General features: G+C 50.5%; 1 protein-coding gene across 2 annotated transcripts; it reads left to right on the top strand.

Annotated features, from left to right (window-relative positions):
• The first annotated feature begins 1,861 nt into the window (after positions 1 to 1,861).
• On the top strand, positions 1,862 to 14,054 carry Tnnt1 (troponin T1, slow skeletal type). 2 transcript variants are annotated; one of them, XM_013123707.3, is made up of 14 exons: positions 1,862 to 1,934; positions 3,523 to 3,562; positions 3,675 to 3,688; positions 4,053 to 4,079; positions 4,284 to 4,316; positions 5,419 to 5,437; positions 7,803 to 7,866; positions 8,120 to 8,236; positions 8,571 to 8,648; positions 9,049 to 9,162; positions 9,558 to 9,667; positions 11,239 to 11,329; positions 11,428 to 11,468; positions 13,920 to 14,054. In XM_013123707.3, the coding sequence occupies exons 2-14, from the start codon at positions 3,534 to 3,536 to the stop codon at positions 13,963 to 13,965; spliced, it is 783 nt and encodes a 260-aa protein (XP_012979161.2). In that variant the 5' UTR covers positions 1,862 to 1,934; positions 3,523 to 3,533; the 3' UTR covers positions 13,966 to 14,054. The 2 variants fall into 2 exon arrangements, with proteins under 2 accessions (XP_012979161.2, XP_012979160.2); XM_013123706.3 differs by having other exon boundaries at positions 1,863 to 1,934; positions 5,416 to 5,437.
• The last annotated feature ends 2,672 nt before the right edge of the window (positions 14,055 to 16,726 follow it).

Here is a 16,726-nt window from a genome sequence, read left to right as displayed (position 1 = left end):
AAACCCCCTCTCCGCAGAAAAAGAATAATTCTTAAAGTGCCAAGAAAACAAAACTAGAAACCTAGATGTAGGCAGAGAGATGATGGAGACCCTGTAAGAAACAGAAACAGAAAGCAAAGACAGATATAGTGGTACATGCCTTTAATCCCGGTTCCTGGAAGGCAGGCACGAGCTAGCATGGTCTAGGTACTGGATTCTAGGACAGTCAAAGATACATAGTGAGACCCTGTCTCAAAAAACCCAACTCGCCCCTGATGGGGGAAGTCCTTCTGTGTATATGTTTGATTGGCATAAATAAAACACTGTTGGCCAATAGGGAAGTAAGATAGGTGGGACTAGGAGTCTAGGAGGATTCTGGGAAATGTAGTGAAGAGAGTCATTGAGACGTGATCCCTGGAGGAGAGAATTCAAGATTGGCATTCTGGGAAAGATAAGCCCTTATAAAAATATATATTGGTGATTATGGGTCAATGATTAAGTCAGAGCTAGCCGATTAGAAACCATAGCAAATGACCAACAGCTTCATAATTAATATAGTGTCTTGTGTGTTATTTGGGGGCTAAAGCGGCAAAGGGACCCAGGCGGGATCCCACAACACACCCCAACCAACCAAACTAGCAAACTCATGAAAGTCCCACAGAAACGGAAAACTGGAGAGAGACAGAGACACAGAGAGACACCCAGAAGGATGGAGAAAGACACATGGCCCAGACACAGAAAGGCAGAGCCAAGATACAGAAGCTGAGCTATAGGTGACTGCACAAAGACGTCCCCAGGAACACAGAAGGACAAAAACATGGAGAAGCCATTGATCCCAGCACTGGAGAGTGGAGGGCTGAAGGATTGGTTACTTTCTTTAGTTACGTAGATGAGTTTGAAGCTAGCATGCGCTACGTAAGACCTCAAATCTTTCAACGTTCCCCACCCCCAGAAGAAAACAAAACTGCAGAAGTTCACAGCAGTCCAGACAGGAGAGAGAGAGAGAAGAGAGAGAAAGAGAGAGAAAGAGAGAGACAGAGAGAGAGAGAGAGAGAGAGAGAGAGAGAGAGAGAGAGAGAGAGAGCCCAAACCGAAGAAGGGAAGACAGAGCCCTGAACACCCACAGAAACAAACCCACACACGGGGGAGAGTGAGGTACAGAGGGGCATGGAAGTCAGCTTTCTGAGTAGGCATCGGATTCCCTAGAGTTCAAGGTCGTGGCTTGGCTGGGAAGGGGGGGGCAGAGGATACTAAAAAAGATCTGTGTCAGATGGAGGAGAGGAGGGGCTGGGAGGGTGAGGGCTGTCGAGCCTGACACCCCATCCTCTCCCTCCTCCCAACACCTGCTTTCCAGCTTTAGAGGCCTGTTGTCACTGTGGTGGAATCCTGGTGGCAGACAAAGGGGTGGGGGAAGGGGGGAGACAGTTGGACAGAGACAGAGGGGGACAGAGATGGAGGAACAAAAAAAAAGACACACTCACACGCGCGTGCACACACACACACCCCATGCAGATGCAAGCCACAGACAGGGGCCATAGGAGAAGATTGAGAAAAGCCACAGAGGTAAAAGCAGGAAGTTTCTAGTTTCTCTTAGCCCCCCCCACGTTTTTGTCACTAAGCCCCCTTTTCCTGTACTCCTTCCAGTCTTGGGGACTCCAAAGCTCAGGATATTGTTGGGTGCCCTAAGAGAGCTTGTGGGGTGCCTGACCTAACCCGTACTCTAGGGCGTTGTTGATGAAGTCCAACAGGGTTCTTGAAGCAGATGGACCCCAAAACTGGAGCCAGAGGGGGCAAGGCAGGCTCTGAGCATGGGGGATGGTGTTTGACCAGAGGAATCCTCGCCCCCCTCCTCCAACCTGGGGCGGGGCTGAGCATCCAGCTATAAACCCAGGGGGTGCGTCACTGCCCTCAGAGTCCTCCGATTGCCTTGACAGCATCAGCGGATCCAGACCCAGGTAACCGGGCTCTTTGGAGTGTGGGCAGGACAGGAACAGTGGGAACCAGGTGTGAACAGAGAGAGCAGGGTTTCCTCCTCCTCCTCCTCCTCCTCCTCCTCCTCCTCCTCCTCCTCCTCCTCCTCCTCCTCCTCCTCCTCCTCCCCTCCTCCTTCTTCGAGACAGTCTCATTCTGTAGCCTAGGCTGGCCTTGAGTTTGCAGCAATCCTGCTTCCTGACTGAGTGTTGCGAGTAAAGACGGCAGCAACCCAGCTAAAGCCTGAGCCTTTGGGAGGGCTTGGAATGGCCGGTGCGGAGGGGTAGGATTTGTGGGTTACAGAATCTGGGGGTGCCCTCCTTCACATGGTGGAGGAAGCGTTTGGAAGGCAGAGGCACGTAGATCTCTAAGAGTTCAAAGTCTAGACTGGTTTGCGAAGAGAGTTCAGGGTTCCATAGTAACACCATCTCAAAAAAAAAAAATTGGGGAGGTCTCAGAGGCTGGAGGAAACCGAGAGCTGTTCTTGAAGGACAAATGGTTTGGGAAGTCTTGAGGCCAGAGGAACTGGGGAAGGACTAGGGCCTGGGGTCTCAGTGATACAGGCCGGAAGTCCCAACACTCAAGAGACTGAGGCAGGAGGATTTTTAGAAATGGTGACATTGCATGGTAATCCAGGGTGCTGCAATTGGACCTCTGAGTTCGGATGTCAGGCTTTATTGGATGAGGTCTTATGCCTGGGGATCAGACAGGTGCAGGCTGTAATCTGGCACTCTGGGAGGCGGAAGAATCAGGAATTCAAGGTCATCTTTGGCTACATGGCGAGTTCAAGGCTAGCTTGTGTTATATGAGACCCCGTCTCAACGCCAACTTCCAAGCCTCCCATCCCCCCACAAAATCTTGCGGGTCTTAGAATGTAAGCGCCGGTACATATGTCCTAGTGTGAATTGGGCACCTGGTCATCTGGAGACACTAAGATTTCTTGGTCTCACATAACAAGGGATTTGGATCTCGGAACCTGTGGGCACTGAAGGTCTCGACCTGGGAACTTTCAGGCCCGGAGGAGCAGAGTCCGGGGGAGGGAGCTGAGGTCTTTAGCGGATCAGGATGAAGCCGTTCTCGATGCATCCATCGCTGCACAGGATGTAGGGGAAAGGGAAAAGGGATACTCGGTGATGGGAAAGAAGCTGGGCAAACAAGGGGGCTGTGGAAGGAGGGGTAGTGGGGGGGGGAGTCCCATTTCTCCAATTCCTTATTGGGAAATGTCCTCTGTTTCTCTGTCTGTGACATTCCCCCCGAAATAGCACTAGGGGTGGGGCAGCTATTGTCTTCAAACCCTGTCCCTTTTCCAATATCTGCTAATCCCGACTGGGATCGGGTTCTCGTGAACCTGTCATAGGACAAAAGAAGACAGCTGGGGTGAGGGGGGGCAGGGTAGACAGGCTTGGGGTGGGACTGGGGCCTGGTCTCCACGAATCGGGATGCTAGGTGCTAGCCTCTCCCTGCTCTGACCCGGGTCCAGACCCATATCCCCTCCCTCAGATCCAGGAGTCCGCGCGCCAGCCCTCTTCCTTGGGGACCTTCCCCACTCATCCTCTCTTCTCTGGTCTGCAGGTCACTCCAGAATGTCAGACACGGAAGAACAAGAATACGAGTGAGTGGTGACGTCTGGCAGGCTTGGGGGCTCGCGATGCGGGCAGATCATTCCATCCCCAAGATGTCTAACCCTCCGTTCTCTCCCTCTCTCTCCTTATCCATGCCTCTAGGGAGCAGGCGGAAGGTGAGCGCGGAGAGGGCAGCTTAGGGGCTGGAGGAAGCAGGTCGGAGCGGGCTCCTTGAGGGGGACGGTGTGGTAATCCAGCCACACTTCGGAGTAGAGGAGGGGGTGGGATGGTCTGAAGCTGTTGCCAAGGAAACTTCTGGCAACAGGTGGGAATGCTCCCTGTTGCGCTTGCAGCTGGGGCACGCTGTTAGCTCGCTTTCCTACCGAGGGCTTGGGTTTAGACCCCAGGTCTGAGGGAGGAGGGCTGGGACCTGATCTCCGGGGTCTGAGGAGGGAGGGGCTACCCCACGAGTCTCTGGTGCACAGCTGATGCTCCTTATCCCCGGATCTAACCTCTTCTTTGTGTGTCCCATCTTTCCAGATGAGGAGGCGGTGGAGGAGGAGGAAGGTGAGCCTGAATCCCGCAGGCTCTCGGAGGCCTCGGGGTAGGGGTGGGGGTGCGGTGGGAGACGGAACAAGGTGTTGGGCTGAAGGATCCCGGGTCCGTTCTTTAACAGCGTCTCGCTTCTCTCCCCACCCATCCCTTTATGCTACCGTGCGGCTGCCCCTCCCTGCACCTCCCAAATCTTGCTTCTTCTCCTGCCCCTCTCAGCCCCCGAGGAGCCGGAGCCGGTGGCAGAGCGAGGTAACCATAGCTTCTTCGGTTCCTGGGATTGATTCGGGGTGTCTGGGGACCCCGACATCAGCAGGTCCGCCGTCCACCATCACCCCCATAGGCTCCTGGATGATCTGCCCAGCCCCGCCCAGCCTCATCCTTTAAGCCCCTGGGGCCCTGCGCCCTCCGGTGGCCGTGAAGGGAAATTGCCTTGCGTGTCTCTTAATCATTTTCCCTTCCTTAAAGGGAGTGTTGTGCAAGCCTTCATTCCAATCTTGGAAGAATGCTTACTAGAAAAGTTGAGTGTTGTCGGAGAGGTGCCCCATCGCCTCTCTTTTTGGCCCCCAAATCTGTATGTTATATTTCTCCCCTATATACATTCGAAGGTTGGGGCCTGAATTTTTTAAACCTTACATTATGTTTTGTTTGTTTGGTTTTTTTTTTTTTTGAGACAGGGCCTCATATAGTCCAGGATGGCCTCGAACTTGCAGCAACCTTCCTGCCTCAGCCTCTCGAGTGCCGGGATTGCAGGTGTTCATCACCATGCTCAGTTTGTTTGTTTACTTATTTATTTGTTGTTTTTTGAGAGAGTCTCAACCTGTTAGCTCAAGTTGACCTGAAACTGAATATATAAGCCTCGGTTGGCCTTGAACTCATAGCAATCCTCCTGCTTCAGCCTCCCAAGTGCTAAGATTACAGGCATGATCTAAAAGGAAGTTGAATTTTAGGATACTATTAAGAGTGGGGTGTGGGATGGTCTGTGTCCCAAAGGAGCAGGGGCCTGGGGACAGAGATCTGGGGTCCCTGAATGAGGAGAAGAGATGGGATCCCCTCCATTGCTGGGCAGCACGGGGAAGGCAGGATACAGGGGACATATAATCCGTAGACAGTCAGGAGTTTGGTCCGTTGGGTTTCCAGAATTTGGAGACCGGGTGTACCCACACCAATGCAGAATGTATATGTGATGCGAGTGAGCCTCCTCCTCCCTTCTGGCCACCTTGATGCCCCTTCCCTCTCTTAATGGCCTTTCCCCAGAGCTCCTGTCATCCTTGGGTTTCCTCTAAGGGGTGGCAAGCTCTGCATTCAATTCTTGCTAATTATCTTTTTGTATTCCCTGCATTGCCACCAGAAGAAGAGCGCCCCAAGCCCAGGTGAGATCACAAACGGGTCATGCCATGCTCCCCCACCTGCAGAGACAGGGCACCCGAAAAGCAGAGAGATGGGGGGGACTTGAAACAGCCAACTTTAATTCTTACAGCAAGAAGTCCAGGGCCTTCCTACATTGTGAAGCAGGTCTGCTATAATAATAAGGGACGGGGTTCTAGAATAGCTCGGTGGCAGCCCAGGCAAATCAAGGCAGGTTTCCTGATGGATGGATGGATGGATGGATGGATGGATGGATGGATGATCTTGCTAGTTGGAGAAGGTATTGGGTGCATTGTAAGCAAGGAAATCCATGTCTTACAGGCAAAGTTGAGCATATATGTCTATGTACAGACAGACAGACAGACACACACACACACACACACACACACACACACACTCAGTCTGGATGCAGAACCAGGTCATCTGAGAGTGTGGCTAAGGCAGGGAAGAGGCCTGGGGTGGCGCTGTTAGGGCCACGGTTTAGAGACCCTTAGGAAGATGAACCTTGCCAACCCGTGGAGCGTGGTGACATATGAATTATTCAGGAAGTGTCTGTCGACATGACTCTTGGGAAAGAGTGTGATCTGGGCACAGTGTTGCTGCACCCTCAGTACAGTGGCCTCGGTCATTCCAACTTCAACATCTGTAGGTTTTGTCGATCTCAAATCACAGCTGTTAACAGAAACTGTAGGTGTCCTAACATGCAGATGCCTTTTTCTTGTTAGGGCTGGACACACTTGCCGTGAAACAGCCAGTAGCAGGACATTAACACAGCTGGGGTAACCATGAGTTACCTATAGAAGATATATCTTTAGAGTTTATGGAGCTTAGCATGCATGAGCCCTGGGCTCCGTGCTTACACTTGAAATACAATTTTAGGGACTGGAGAGATGGCTCAGAAGTTAAGAGCACTGGCTGCTCTTCTAGGGGAACTGAGGTTCAGTTCCCAGCTCCCACGTGGTGGTTCACAAGCATCTGGAACTCCAGTTCCAGGGGATCCAATGCCCTCTTCTGGCCCCTGTGGGCATCACACACACACACACACACACACACACACACACACACACACACACTGCACAGACAGTGGGCAGAGAACCCAAGTGCATAAAATTAAAGAAAAACATTTTAAAAAAGAGACTGGAGCTGGGCATTGGTGGTGCACACCTTTAATCCCAGCACTTGGGAGGAAGAGGCAGGCAGATCTCTGTGAGTTCGAGGCCAGTCTGGTCTACAGAGCGAGTTCCAGGACAGCCTCCAAGGCAATACAGAGAAACCCTGACTTGAAAAAAAGACCAGAGAGAGAGAGAGAGAGAGAGAGAGAGAGAGAGAGAGAGAGAGAGAGATGGAATGTCGTGGAGCATACAACAATTACACGAAAGCCATACATTTTAAACTTTAAAACTTGTATTATTTATTTTTGTGTGAGGGTGAGCACGGCGGTGCACGGAAACGGCACACGTGTGGAGTTCAGAGGATGACTTGCAGAGCTCTCTCTCCACCATGTGGGTCCCAGGGAATGGACCTCAGATCCTCAGGCTTGGCTTTTGATTGCTGAGCTATCTCTGCCCCTCCCCCGCCTCTTTTTTTTCTGAGGCAGGGTTTCTCTATGTTGTTTTGGAGCCTGTCCTGGAACTCGCTCTGTAGACCAGGCTGGCCTCGAACTCACAGAGATCTGCCTGCCTCTGCCTCCCGAGTGCTGGGATTAAAGGTGTGTACCACCAACGCCCGGCTCCCTGACCCCCTTTTTAATGTAGAGTGTTCAGCCTATGGCCTTATATGTTTGACCCAAGTGCCCCATCTTGACTCACACTCCCAGCCCCTCACTGGGGCATTCTAGGCAGGGGCTCTACCACTGAGCCACACCCCCAGCCCCTCACTGGGGGATTCTAGGCAGGGGCTCTACCACTGAGCCACAGCCACAGCTCCTCACTGGGGAATTCTAGGCAGGGGTTCTACCACCGAGCCACAGCCACAGCCCCTCACTAGAAGATTCTAGGCAGGGACTCTACCACTGAGCCACATCCCCAGTCCTGTTTTTACTTTTTAGTTTGAGGCCGGGTATCAAAAGTTTCCAGGGATAGCCTTAGCTTCCCTGTAGACCATGCAGGCCCCAAACTTGCCTCTGATTCCCGAGTAGATCGGACGACAGGTTTGTGCCATCAAGCCCTGCTCATTTTTTTTTTTTACAAGAATGTCAAAACAGGCAATCAGTTTTACAAGTTTTATTAAACCCAGTATGCTCAAACAGTGTATTTTCTGACTGGGGTCTCCACACAGACTCAGGGGCAGCTGTCACTTCGAACTGCATGTGGTGAGGTGGGTGAGGGAGGTCAGCCGGCTGATGACCTCTTTCCTCTTCTGTCCCCACAGCCGTCCTGTGGTGCCTCCGTTGATCCCTCCCAAGATCCCAGAAGGGGAGCGTGTGGACTTTGATGTAAGTGACAGGTGTCCCACCCCAGACGTACTAGTTGGTTCCTCAGCGCCTTGAGCCCATTCTGATAGGTGCCCCTCTTTGCTCCCTTCTTGAAATGCCCGGATTTATTTACCTCGGGGGGGCCCTATTGTCAGCAAGGTATGCTTTGCTGACATCTGCTGGAAGCCGTCCCAGCTAGCTGTCAATCATCCCCTGGGGCTGGGAGGGGCGGCTCTAGGGCCTGGTCCCACTGCCTCACGGGCTCCCTCTGCAGGACATCCACCGGAAGCGCATGGAGAAAGACTTACTGGAGCTGCAGACTCTCATTGATGTGCACTTCGAGCAGCGGAAAAAGGAGGAAGAGGAGCTCATTGCGCTGAAAGATCGCATCGTGAGTCTGGGAGGCCGGGGATGCCGAGTCCTTCGGTCCCTCCTCTTCCCTTCCTCCGTGAAGTGCTTTGGGGTCTCCGGGAGAAACAGTGGGGGCACCGGGTGGTTGCACTCCAGGTGTGCACTTAGGAGGCCAAGGAAGGCAGGTTGCCACGAGTTTGAGACCAGCCTGGGCTATCTGAGCCTATCCCAAAAAAGGGAGATAAACAAAAGAAACCACACTTATCTCTTTGCTGCCTACTGGTGGAGGGAGGGATAAATGGGGAGGGGGAGGCTAGCCTCCAATCCCCCTCCGCTATCCTCCTCTCTTCCACACCCCCCCACACACACCCCAGGAGAGGCGTCGCGCAGAGAGAGCTGAGCAGCAGCGATTCAGAACCGAAAAGGAGAGAGAGCGGCAAGCCAAGCTGGCGGTAGGTGTCTTCCTTTCCCGTTTCTGATGTTCCCTGTGGTTCTCAGAGAGTCCCTGCAATGTGTAGCGTAAGGGGTTGGTTTTTTCTAGTGAAAGGATAAACTACGTAGAAATTAAAAAGTCTGCTGCTTCAAGCATGGCTGGATCAAGAGACTCAAACCATAGCACCATGACTGAGCTTTGCTGGGTGCGGTGGGCTCAGACCTATGGTCCCAGCACTGGAGAAGCTGAGGCAGGAGGATTTCTGTAAATCTGAGGGCTCAGTGAACTATGCATGGAGTGGATCCTCCATCGTCACTCACGATGGAGCCAAGCCATCCACTGCCCAGGCAAGTGCCTTCCTCCCACGCCCTCCCGCAAGTCGTTAGGGTCACATGGAGGGGACCCCTCTGTTTTCCCAGGAAGAGAAGATGAGGAAGGAGGAGGAGGAAGCCAAGAAGCGAGCAGAAGACGATGCCAAAAAGAAGAAGGTTCTCTCCAACATGGGGGCTCATTTTGGGGGCTACCTGGTCAAGGTGAGTCTAGCCCTGGGAAGCTGGGGGTGGGGGGGTGGGATCTGTGTTTGCAAGGAAGGGGGAAGGAGAGCTTCAGAATGCTGGTCCTGAGGAGGGGGACTGAGCCTAGACCCCATTGATGAGGGGAGAAGGGGGCAGCTGTCGCTTTAGATAACATGTGGCCACCTGCTGAACGTCTCTGTCCCCATCGGTCCACAAAGCCTTCTGGTGGTGCCTGGGTATAAGGGGAGAGTGAGCCTGTACCCCTGTGTCTGATGGAGGAGGCATGGAACTTGAACTCCCGTGTCTGGGGGAGGAGGGCTGCAGCCTGGGCCCCTCGAATCTGGTGGAGGCACTGGCCATGACTGATTTGGCCCCCAGGTTACATCCCTGGCTTGGGATTTCTCCCCCTCCAGGCTGAGCAGAAACGCGGAAAGCGGCAGACAGGCCGGGAGATGAAGCTCAGGATCCTGTCTGAGAGGAAAAAACCCTTGAACATCGACTACATGGGTGAGGACCAGCTCCGGTAAGTGCCTGTCTGATGGGGGATGTCCTTCTGTATATGTGTTTCTCTTACTGGTTGATGAATAAAACACTGATTGGCCAATAGAGGCAGGGAGATAGGTGGGACTAGGAGATGAGGAGAATTCTGGGAAAGGTAGGCAGAGAGGCACCACAGGGAGATGCCATGTAGCTGCTAAAAGGAGTAACAGGTCTGGCCGTTCTCTGGTAAGCCAAGACCATGTGGAGAGACACAGAGTTATAGAAATGGGTTAATAATTAAGACAGAGCTAGCCAATAAGAAGCCTTAGCCATCATCCAACAGTTTTATAATTAATATAGCATCTGTGCGTTTATTTGGGGCTGAGAAGGGCAGCAGGACATGGTGGGACAAGTAACTACAGAAACACCTGTGGCTCTCTTAAGGTCTCCATGGGTAATGTTCTGGGTGTGAGCCTTGATGCTGTGTCACTTTAGGCAAGTGGCATTCCTCTTGTGGGCCACTGTTGCTTTCTCTGTTTAAAGTGTCACTCAGATGCAGTCTGTCCTGAGTCTGGCATTCATAATGCCCCCTCCCTCATCCAGATGGAATCCTACCATTCCAGAGTTAGAGCAGGAGGAGCAGAAGTTCAGGGCCATCCTCTCCTATATATTGAAGCTTGGGTTACATGAGACCTTGTCTCAGAAATCAAAACTAAACACACACACACACACACACACACACACACACACACACACACACACACACTAAATAAATACATAGGCAATAAATAAAAACCAAACATCTTTCTGATTCTGGGGCTCCCAGCCATCACATCACATGCTTCTCTCCTTTGGGAGACCTCCATTTCAGAAAGTGGCCATATTTTAAAACTTCAGCCTCCAATCTTAACAAGAATGTACCAAGGTAGTTGGCTTTCTTTTGGGCCACTCACCAGTTCGCAAATCAAGACATGGAGAGTTAATTTAGTTACAAAAGCTTGGTCTTATCTTAGGCTTGTCCCACCAGCTCTTATAACTTACATTAGCCTGTTTCTCTTCATCTACATTTTGACTACTCTGTGTCTGGTTAACTTACTGGCTCCAGACATCTCACCCTTTTTCTCCCTTGCTCTCCCTCCCTCCACCCTGGATTCCTCCTCCTACTTATTCTCCCTGCCTGCCAGCCCCGCCTATCCCTCTCCTGCCTAGCTACTGACCGGTCAGCTTTTTATTAGACCAATCAGGTGCCTTAGGCAGGCAAGGTGAAACAGCAACACATCTTTACACAACTAAACAAATGGGTCAGAGACAAATGCAACACACCTTTACATAGTTAAAAGTTACATTCCACAACATAAACAAATGTAACACATCTTTATATAGTTTAACATCCCACAATATAAACAAATGTAACACATCTTTACAGAGTTAAAGTAATATCTGCCCAACATAAACAAATGTAACACATCTTTACATAGTTAAAGTAATATCCGCCCAACATACCAGCTGTACCAAACTCAAAGAGACTTGCTGTGTGACTTGGGGGTAGGTGTTGCAACCTTTCTGGGCTCAGAACACAGTCTTGCTGCATCCCAGTTATTTTCCTCCTGCCAGGGAGAAGGCCCAGGAGCTGTCAGAATGGATACACCAGCTCGAGTCGGAGAAATTTGACCTGATGGAGAAACTGAAGCAGCAGAAATACGAGGTGGGACCTGCCTCTGTTGGGGTCCAGGCTGGGTGACAGGGGTGGCAGGCAGGGTTTTGGTTGGGCACCTGCACCTAGCCTGGCTTCTTGTTCTACAGATCAATGTGCTGTACAACCGCATCAGCCACGCCCAGAAATTGTAAGTGCTGCCTCCCTCCCTGCCTCCCTCCCTCCCCCCCCCACTTGGCATGTTTTTCTTTTGGTTTTTGTTTTGTGTTTGTTGTTTTTTTTTTTTTTTTTTGAGGCAGGGTTTCTGTAACTTTGGAGGCTGTCCTGGAACTCACTCTGTAGACCAGGATGGCCTCAAACTTACAGAGATCCACCTGCCACCACTACCACCACCCGGCTCTAAAACAGAGAATTCTCAAAGTATCATTTTCTTTAAAGTGCTATCTTTTTTTTTTTTTTTTTTTTTTTTTTTGGTTTTTCGAGGCAGGGTTTCTCTGTATTGTTTTGGAGGCTGTCCTGGAACTAGCTCTGTAGACCAGGCTGGCCTCGAACTCACAGAGATCCGCCTGCCTCTGCCTCCCGAGTGCTGGGATTAAAGGCGTGCACCACCAATGCCCAGCCTATCTTTTTTTTAAAAAGATTTAATCATGTATACAGTGTTCTCTGCATGTATACCTGCAGGCCAGAAGAGGGCACCAGATCTCTTATATTTTTGGTTGTGAGCCTAGCCTTTAACGGCTGAGCTATCTCTCCAGCCCTTTTTTTTTTTTTTTTTTTTTTTTTTTGGTTTTTACGAGACAGGGTTTCTCTGTATTGTTTTGGAGGCTATCAGTCCAGCCTGGCCTCGAACTCACAGAGATCCGCCTGCCTCTGCCTCCCAAGTGCTGGGATTAAAGTCGTGCGGCACCACCGCCCGGCACCAGATCTCGTTATAGATGGTTGTGGCACAATGTGGTTGCTGGGAATTGAACTCAGAACCTCAGGAACAGCAGCCAGTGCTCTTAACCACTGAGCCATCTCTCCAGCCCTCATTTTGGCATCTTACATGTCTTTGCTCCCTGAGACATCCTTTTTGTAACTGTTTTCATGGGTTTATTTTTTTAGTTAATTTATTATTTATAGACAAAGACTTACTTTGTAGCCCAGGCTGGCCTGAAACTCATTTTGTAGCCCAGGCTTTCTTTGAACCAGTAGCAGATCCTCTTGCCTCAAACGGGTGGTATGTGGGGATGATTGGCATGACTCACTGCTCTGGGTTTTGTTTTTTGTCTGTTTATTTTTAAGGCAAGGTTTCATGCATCCCAGGCTCACTAGGTAGCTGAGGCTGGCCTTGAACTCCTGGTCCTCTGGCTTCCGCCTCCTGAGTGCTGCACTCCAGTCTCTTGCTCCTCCTTATCAGCTCTTTGGTTTCAGTCACCCTCCCTCTCTGCTTCCTTCCATCTCTTTCTTTCTGAGTACATATTCTACACACTTTTTGTATCACAGTGTGTGTGTGTGTGTGTGCGCGCGCGCACATGCTTGTGGTACCTTGGTGCAAAAGGATGACTCTAGCAAGTTGGTTTTCTCCTTCTATCGAGTGGGTCCCAGAGTTGAAACTCAGGTCCTAGGCTTGTCTGCAAGCACCTTTACCCTGAGCTTCTCAGCTCCCCTCTTTCTTCTCCCTCCCTTCCTCCCTCCCTCCCTCCCTCCCTCCCTCCCTTCCTCCCTCCCTCCCTCCCTCCCTCCCTCCCTCCCTTCCTCCCTTCCTCCTCCTCCTCGTTATCTGTCCCTCCACTTCCTGCCCCTTTCCCTTCTCTCTATTTCTTGTTATTAAGACAAGGTCTCCTGTAAGCAAGAATGACCTTGAACTCCATTTGTAGTTGAGGCTGTCCTTGAACTCCCGACACTTTCCTGCCTCTGCTTCTCAAGTACAGGGATTGCAGAACCATCATACCTGACTTTTTTTTTTCTGTTGTTGTTGTTTCAATTTAAGTCAGGTTGTCCTCAAACTCTTGGTGGTCCTCCTGCTTCATCCTCTTCAGGGCAGAGATGTGTTCCATCATATCCAGGCTGCTCACTGCTCAGTCTCCTTTTCTAGCATTTTCTCTGCTGTTCCAGCCTCACTGAGCACTGTTGCACGCATGTCACCAACGTCAGCTCACCCTTCCTTCACCCTCGGGCCCCTTACTCATAAAGTTGCGAGTGTTCTCTGAACTAACCCAAGAAAGTCAACTCCCACATGGCCACCTACCACCTACTAGGAATTATGCCCTTAATGGGGGTGTGGCTCAATGGTAGAGCCCCTGCCTAGAATCCCCCAGTGAGGGGCTGGGGTGTGGCTCAGTGGTAGAGCCCCTGCCTAGAATTCCCCAGTGAGGGGCTGGGAGCATGGTTCAGTGGTAGAGCCCCTGCCTGGAATCCCCAGTGAGGCAGGGGGCGTGGCTCAGTGTAGAGTTATATTTAATGTGTGTGAGGCCCTGACTCCATGCCCACTTCGGCGAAAAAAAAAAAAAGAAAAAGAAACAGCACTGGTGGCCTCTGCTCTCTCTTTCCTCTGGGTGGGGGTGGGTATTTGGCAGACTTCCTTAATTTTAAAGGGGCTGTGTTAAGCTTATCTCGGAGGCTGGGAGCCTCTTCCTGACACCACCTTCTTCTCCCACAGCCGAAAGGGGGCTGGGAAGGGTCGAGTTGGAGGCCGCTGGAAGTGAGACTGCCAGGACACGCCCCCTTGTATGGAGCCCAGGAGCCGCTGGAGTGTGTCCCGTCTGTAACTCAAAATAAAGACTCTCCAGACATCCGCTTGAGTCCTTGAGTGTTGTCGTTATGCGTGGCTGGCTGTGTGGGTTGGCTGATGTCGTCTCCATGTTGCCTGGGAGAGTCTTCAATTGTCATTAAAGAGATATCAGATTCATGGCTGGGAGTATGGCTTGTCTAGCACTCATGAGACCCTGAGTTAAATCTCTAGTGCTGCTTAAACGGGATGTGCCTGGAATCCCAGCACCTGGGAGGCGGAGACAGGAGCGTCAGGATTTCAAGGTTATCTTTGGCTACACAGTGAGTTCAAGACCATCCTGGGCTCCATGAGACCGTGTCTCAAAAATAGTGACAGTAAACAGGAATGCTAGGGGGAGGGGAGAATGAGAAGCAAGTGACAGGTAGAAGGCTGATAACTTGAATAGATCTAAAAGACGTGATTTCTAGGGCCCAGGACATAACTCAGCAGGTAAAGGTGTGTCCTGCCAAGCCCTGCCACCTGGGTTGGATTGGCTCTCCAGGACGCACATGATAGAAGGAGAGACACAATTCCTGCAGGTTGTCCTCTGACCACCATGTGTGTTGGCATACATGAGCATACATGTACAAAGGAATAGGATAATTTAAAAAAATGATGTGGGATTCTGGAGCTGCAGAGATGGCTCAAAAGGTTAAGAGTTCTTGCTGCTCTTTCAGAGGACCCAAAACCCATGTCAGATGACCTACAATACCCTGTAACTCCTTCTACAGGAGATCTGATGCCCTCTAGCGGTGCACTTTTGTACCTGCGCCAATGTGTAGACACACAACGTGATTGGATCTTTAAACAAAGTGATCGTGATTTTCCGGGTTGGGGTCTAATCTTCTCCTATAATTGCAGTGGCCAGACTCCATCTGGAGAGAGAATTTCTTTCTGTTCCTTAGTTGGAGGTGTCATTTGAGAGAATACAATCTTTCAGGACACTAATAATCTCAAGACATCCTAACTGTTGGTCCAGTGTAGGTGTCCCTGAAAAATTAATTTATAAATTAATTGACTCTTGAATTTAAACTGGTTGTACAAGTTAATGAATTCTTCTAGGGATAGTTTAAAATAACACACCCAGAGGCTAGGTGTGTGTAGGGGCATGAGTATAATCCCAGAATTTGAGAGAGATGGGACAGGAGAAGATCCTGCTTTAAAAACCGAAACTCAACACAAACAACAATCAGACCAAAACAGGCGGATAGCAGCCTTACCTCTATCTGCGCATTGGTGTAGCCTTATTTTATGGATAAGTTTATAAACATCTATTTTGTGTGTGCGTTGGTACGGTGTTCGTGTGTGCCATGGTCAGGGGTTGGAAATCAAAAGACATTCTTTGGAGTCAGTGATCTCCTTCCTTCTGGACCCCAGGGGTTGAAATATCTGGTGTGTGTGTGTGTGTGTGTGTGTGTGTGTGTGTGTGTGTGTGTGTGGTTTAGGCAAGTCACATCTTATCCTTTTGGAATTATGATCATTATTCCCCAGACCTTGCAAGGGCTTGTGATTTATTTCTCATTCAGAAATCCAAGGGTTACGGAGTGAATGGAGCTGCCTTAATGACCTTTTAGGAAAACGTTTGTTTTCTCTGTATAAATTTGGCAGCTTTCTGTCCTATTTTGGTGCGTTTGTGTTTCTGTCTCAAAGCGTTTCTATCCTTCTCAAACTGGATTTTTGGGGGAAGATACTTGAAAGATCAAGGTGTTCTTTTGTCTGTTGGGTGTATTATAAAACTTCCAAACCTACGGACACATCAAATTTGTACTACAAATCCCAGCATGCCCGGAGAGCGTTGATACCATCGGAATCACATCTCCTGGTGTCCTCCGCAGTCTCCAGTGGGCTAAGGAAAAGTGTGTAGTCATTTTGGACTCCGCTCTTTGGGAGCCTTTTTTCCGGGTGTGCTCAAGGGATTACTGTTAGAGACCATATGGGCTTTTCTTGATCTGGAAACTGGCTTTCCTGGGTACCTTGGGTTCTGAGGCACATTTGGAAGTCTGGGGTTGAACCCTTTAGGAGGCGTGGCCCCGAGACTACATTTCCCAGCTTGCCCTATGTTATCCGAGTCCCTTGGATTTTGCACGGGAACTTTATCCCAGAGTTTTAGAGTAATAACCCTGAGGAGCTTGGCGGCGATTGTCTCTTAATACGGTTTGAGAACTCAATTTCCCGTGGGCCCTTGGTCTTTCCGATGCCTTAGGGAGCCCCATTCATTCACCCTAAAACATTTCTCATTGCCTACGCTCAGGCTCGGTTCTAGTCATCGTGACTAAAGGGTGCTCAAAAAAGACAAACCCTTGTCCTCATCGGTTGATGCGGGGAGGAGCAGATTCAAAACCAAAATAAGCCGGGAGGGGCAGATTCAAAACCAAAACAAGCCGGACGTGGTGGCACCCCTTTGACACCAGGCAGAAGCGGGCGAGTTTCTGTGAGTTCGAGGCCAGCCTGGTCCACATAACGAGTTTCAGCCCAGGCAGGGCTACATAGCGAGAGCCTGTCTCAAAAACCAAAAATACTCCCACCCCCCAAAAAAACAAACAAAACCAAGCAAACGTCTGCAAACCCAGCAACTAGGAGATGGAGGCAGGAGTTAAGACATTCTCAGTTATATAGTGAGTTCGAGGGCAAAGCTATCTCACAACAAAACACAAAAAAGCACGGGAGTTTTTATTCCTGTATCGTTCAGGTTCCGC

This window comes from Mesocricetus auratus, unplaced genomic scaffold (assembly GCF_017639785.1).
Source record: "Mesocricetus auratus isolate SY011 unplaced genomic scaffold, BCM_Maur_2.0 Super-Scaffold_100037, whole genome shotgun sequence".
Lineage (NCBI taxonomy): Eukaryota > Metazoa > Chordata > Mammalia > Rodentia > Cricetidae > Mesocricetus > Mesocricetus auratus.
The sequence above is the reverse complement of the archived record's forward strand: the minus strand, read 5'-3'. Positions and strand labels throughout refer to the sequence as shown.

Bases quoted from the DNA above. Each gene is read 5' to 3' on its own strand.
- Tnnt1 (XM_013123706.3), top strand. From the start codon at position 3,534: ATGTCAGACACGGAAGAACAAGAATACGA. The intron at 8,649-9,048 runs GTAGGTGTCTTC...CTGTTTTCCCAG, and splicing joins AGCGGCAAGCCAAGCTGGCG to GAAGAGAAGATGAGGAAGGA. The intron at 11,330-11,427 runs GTGGGACCTGCC...CTTGTTCTACAG, and splicing joins TGAAGCAGCAGAAATACGAG to ATCAATGTGCTGTACAACCG.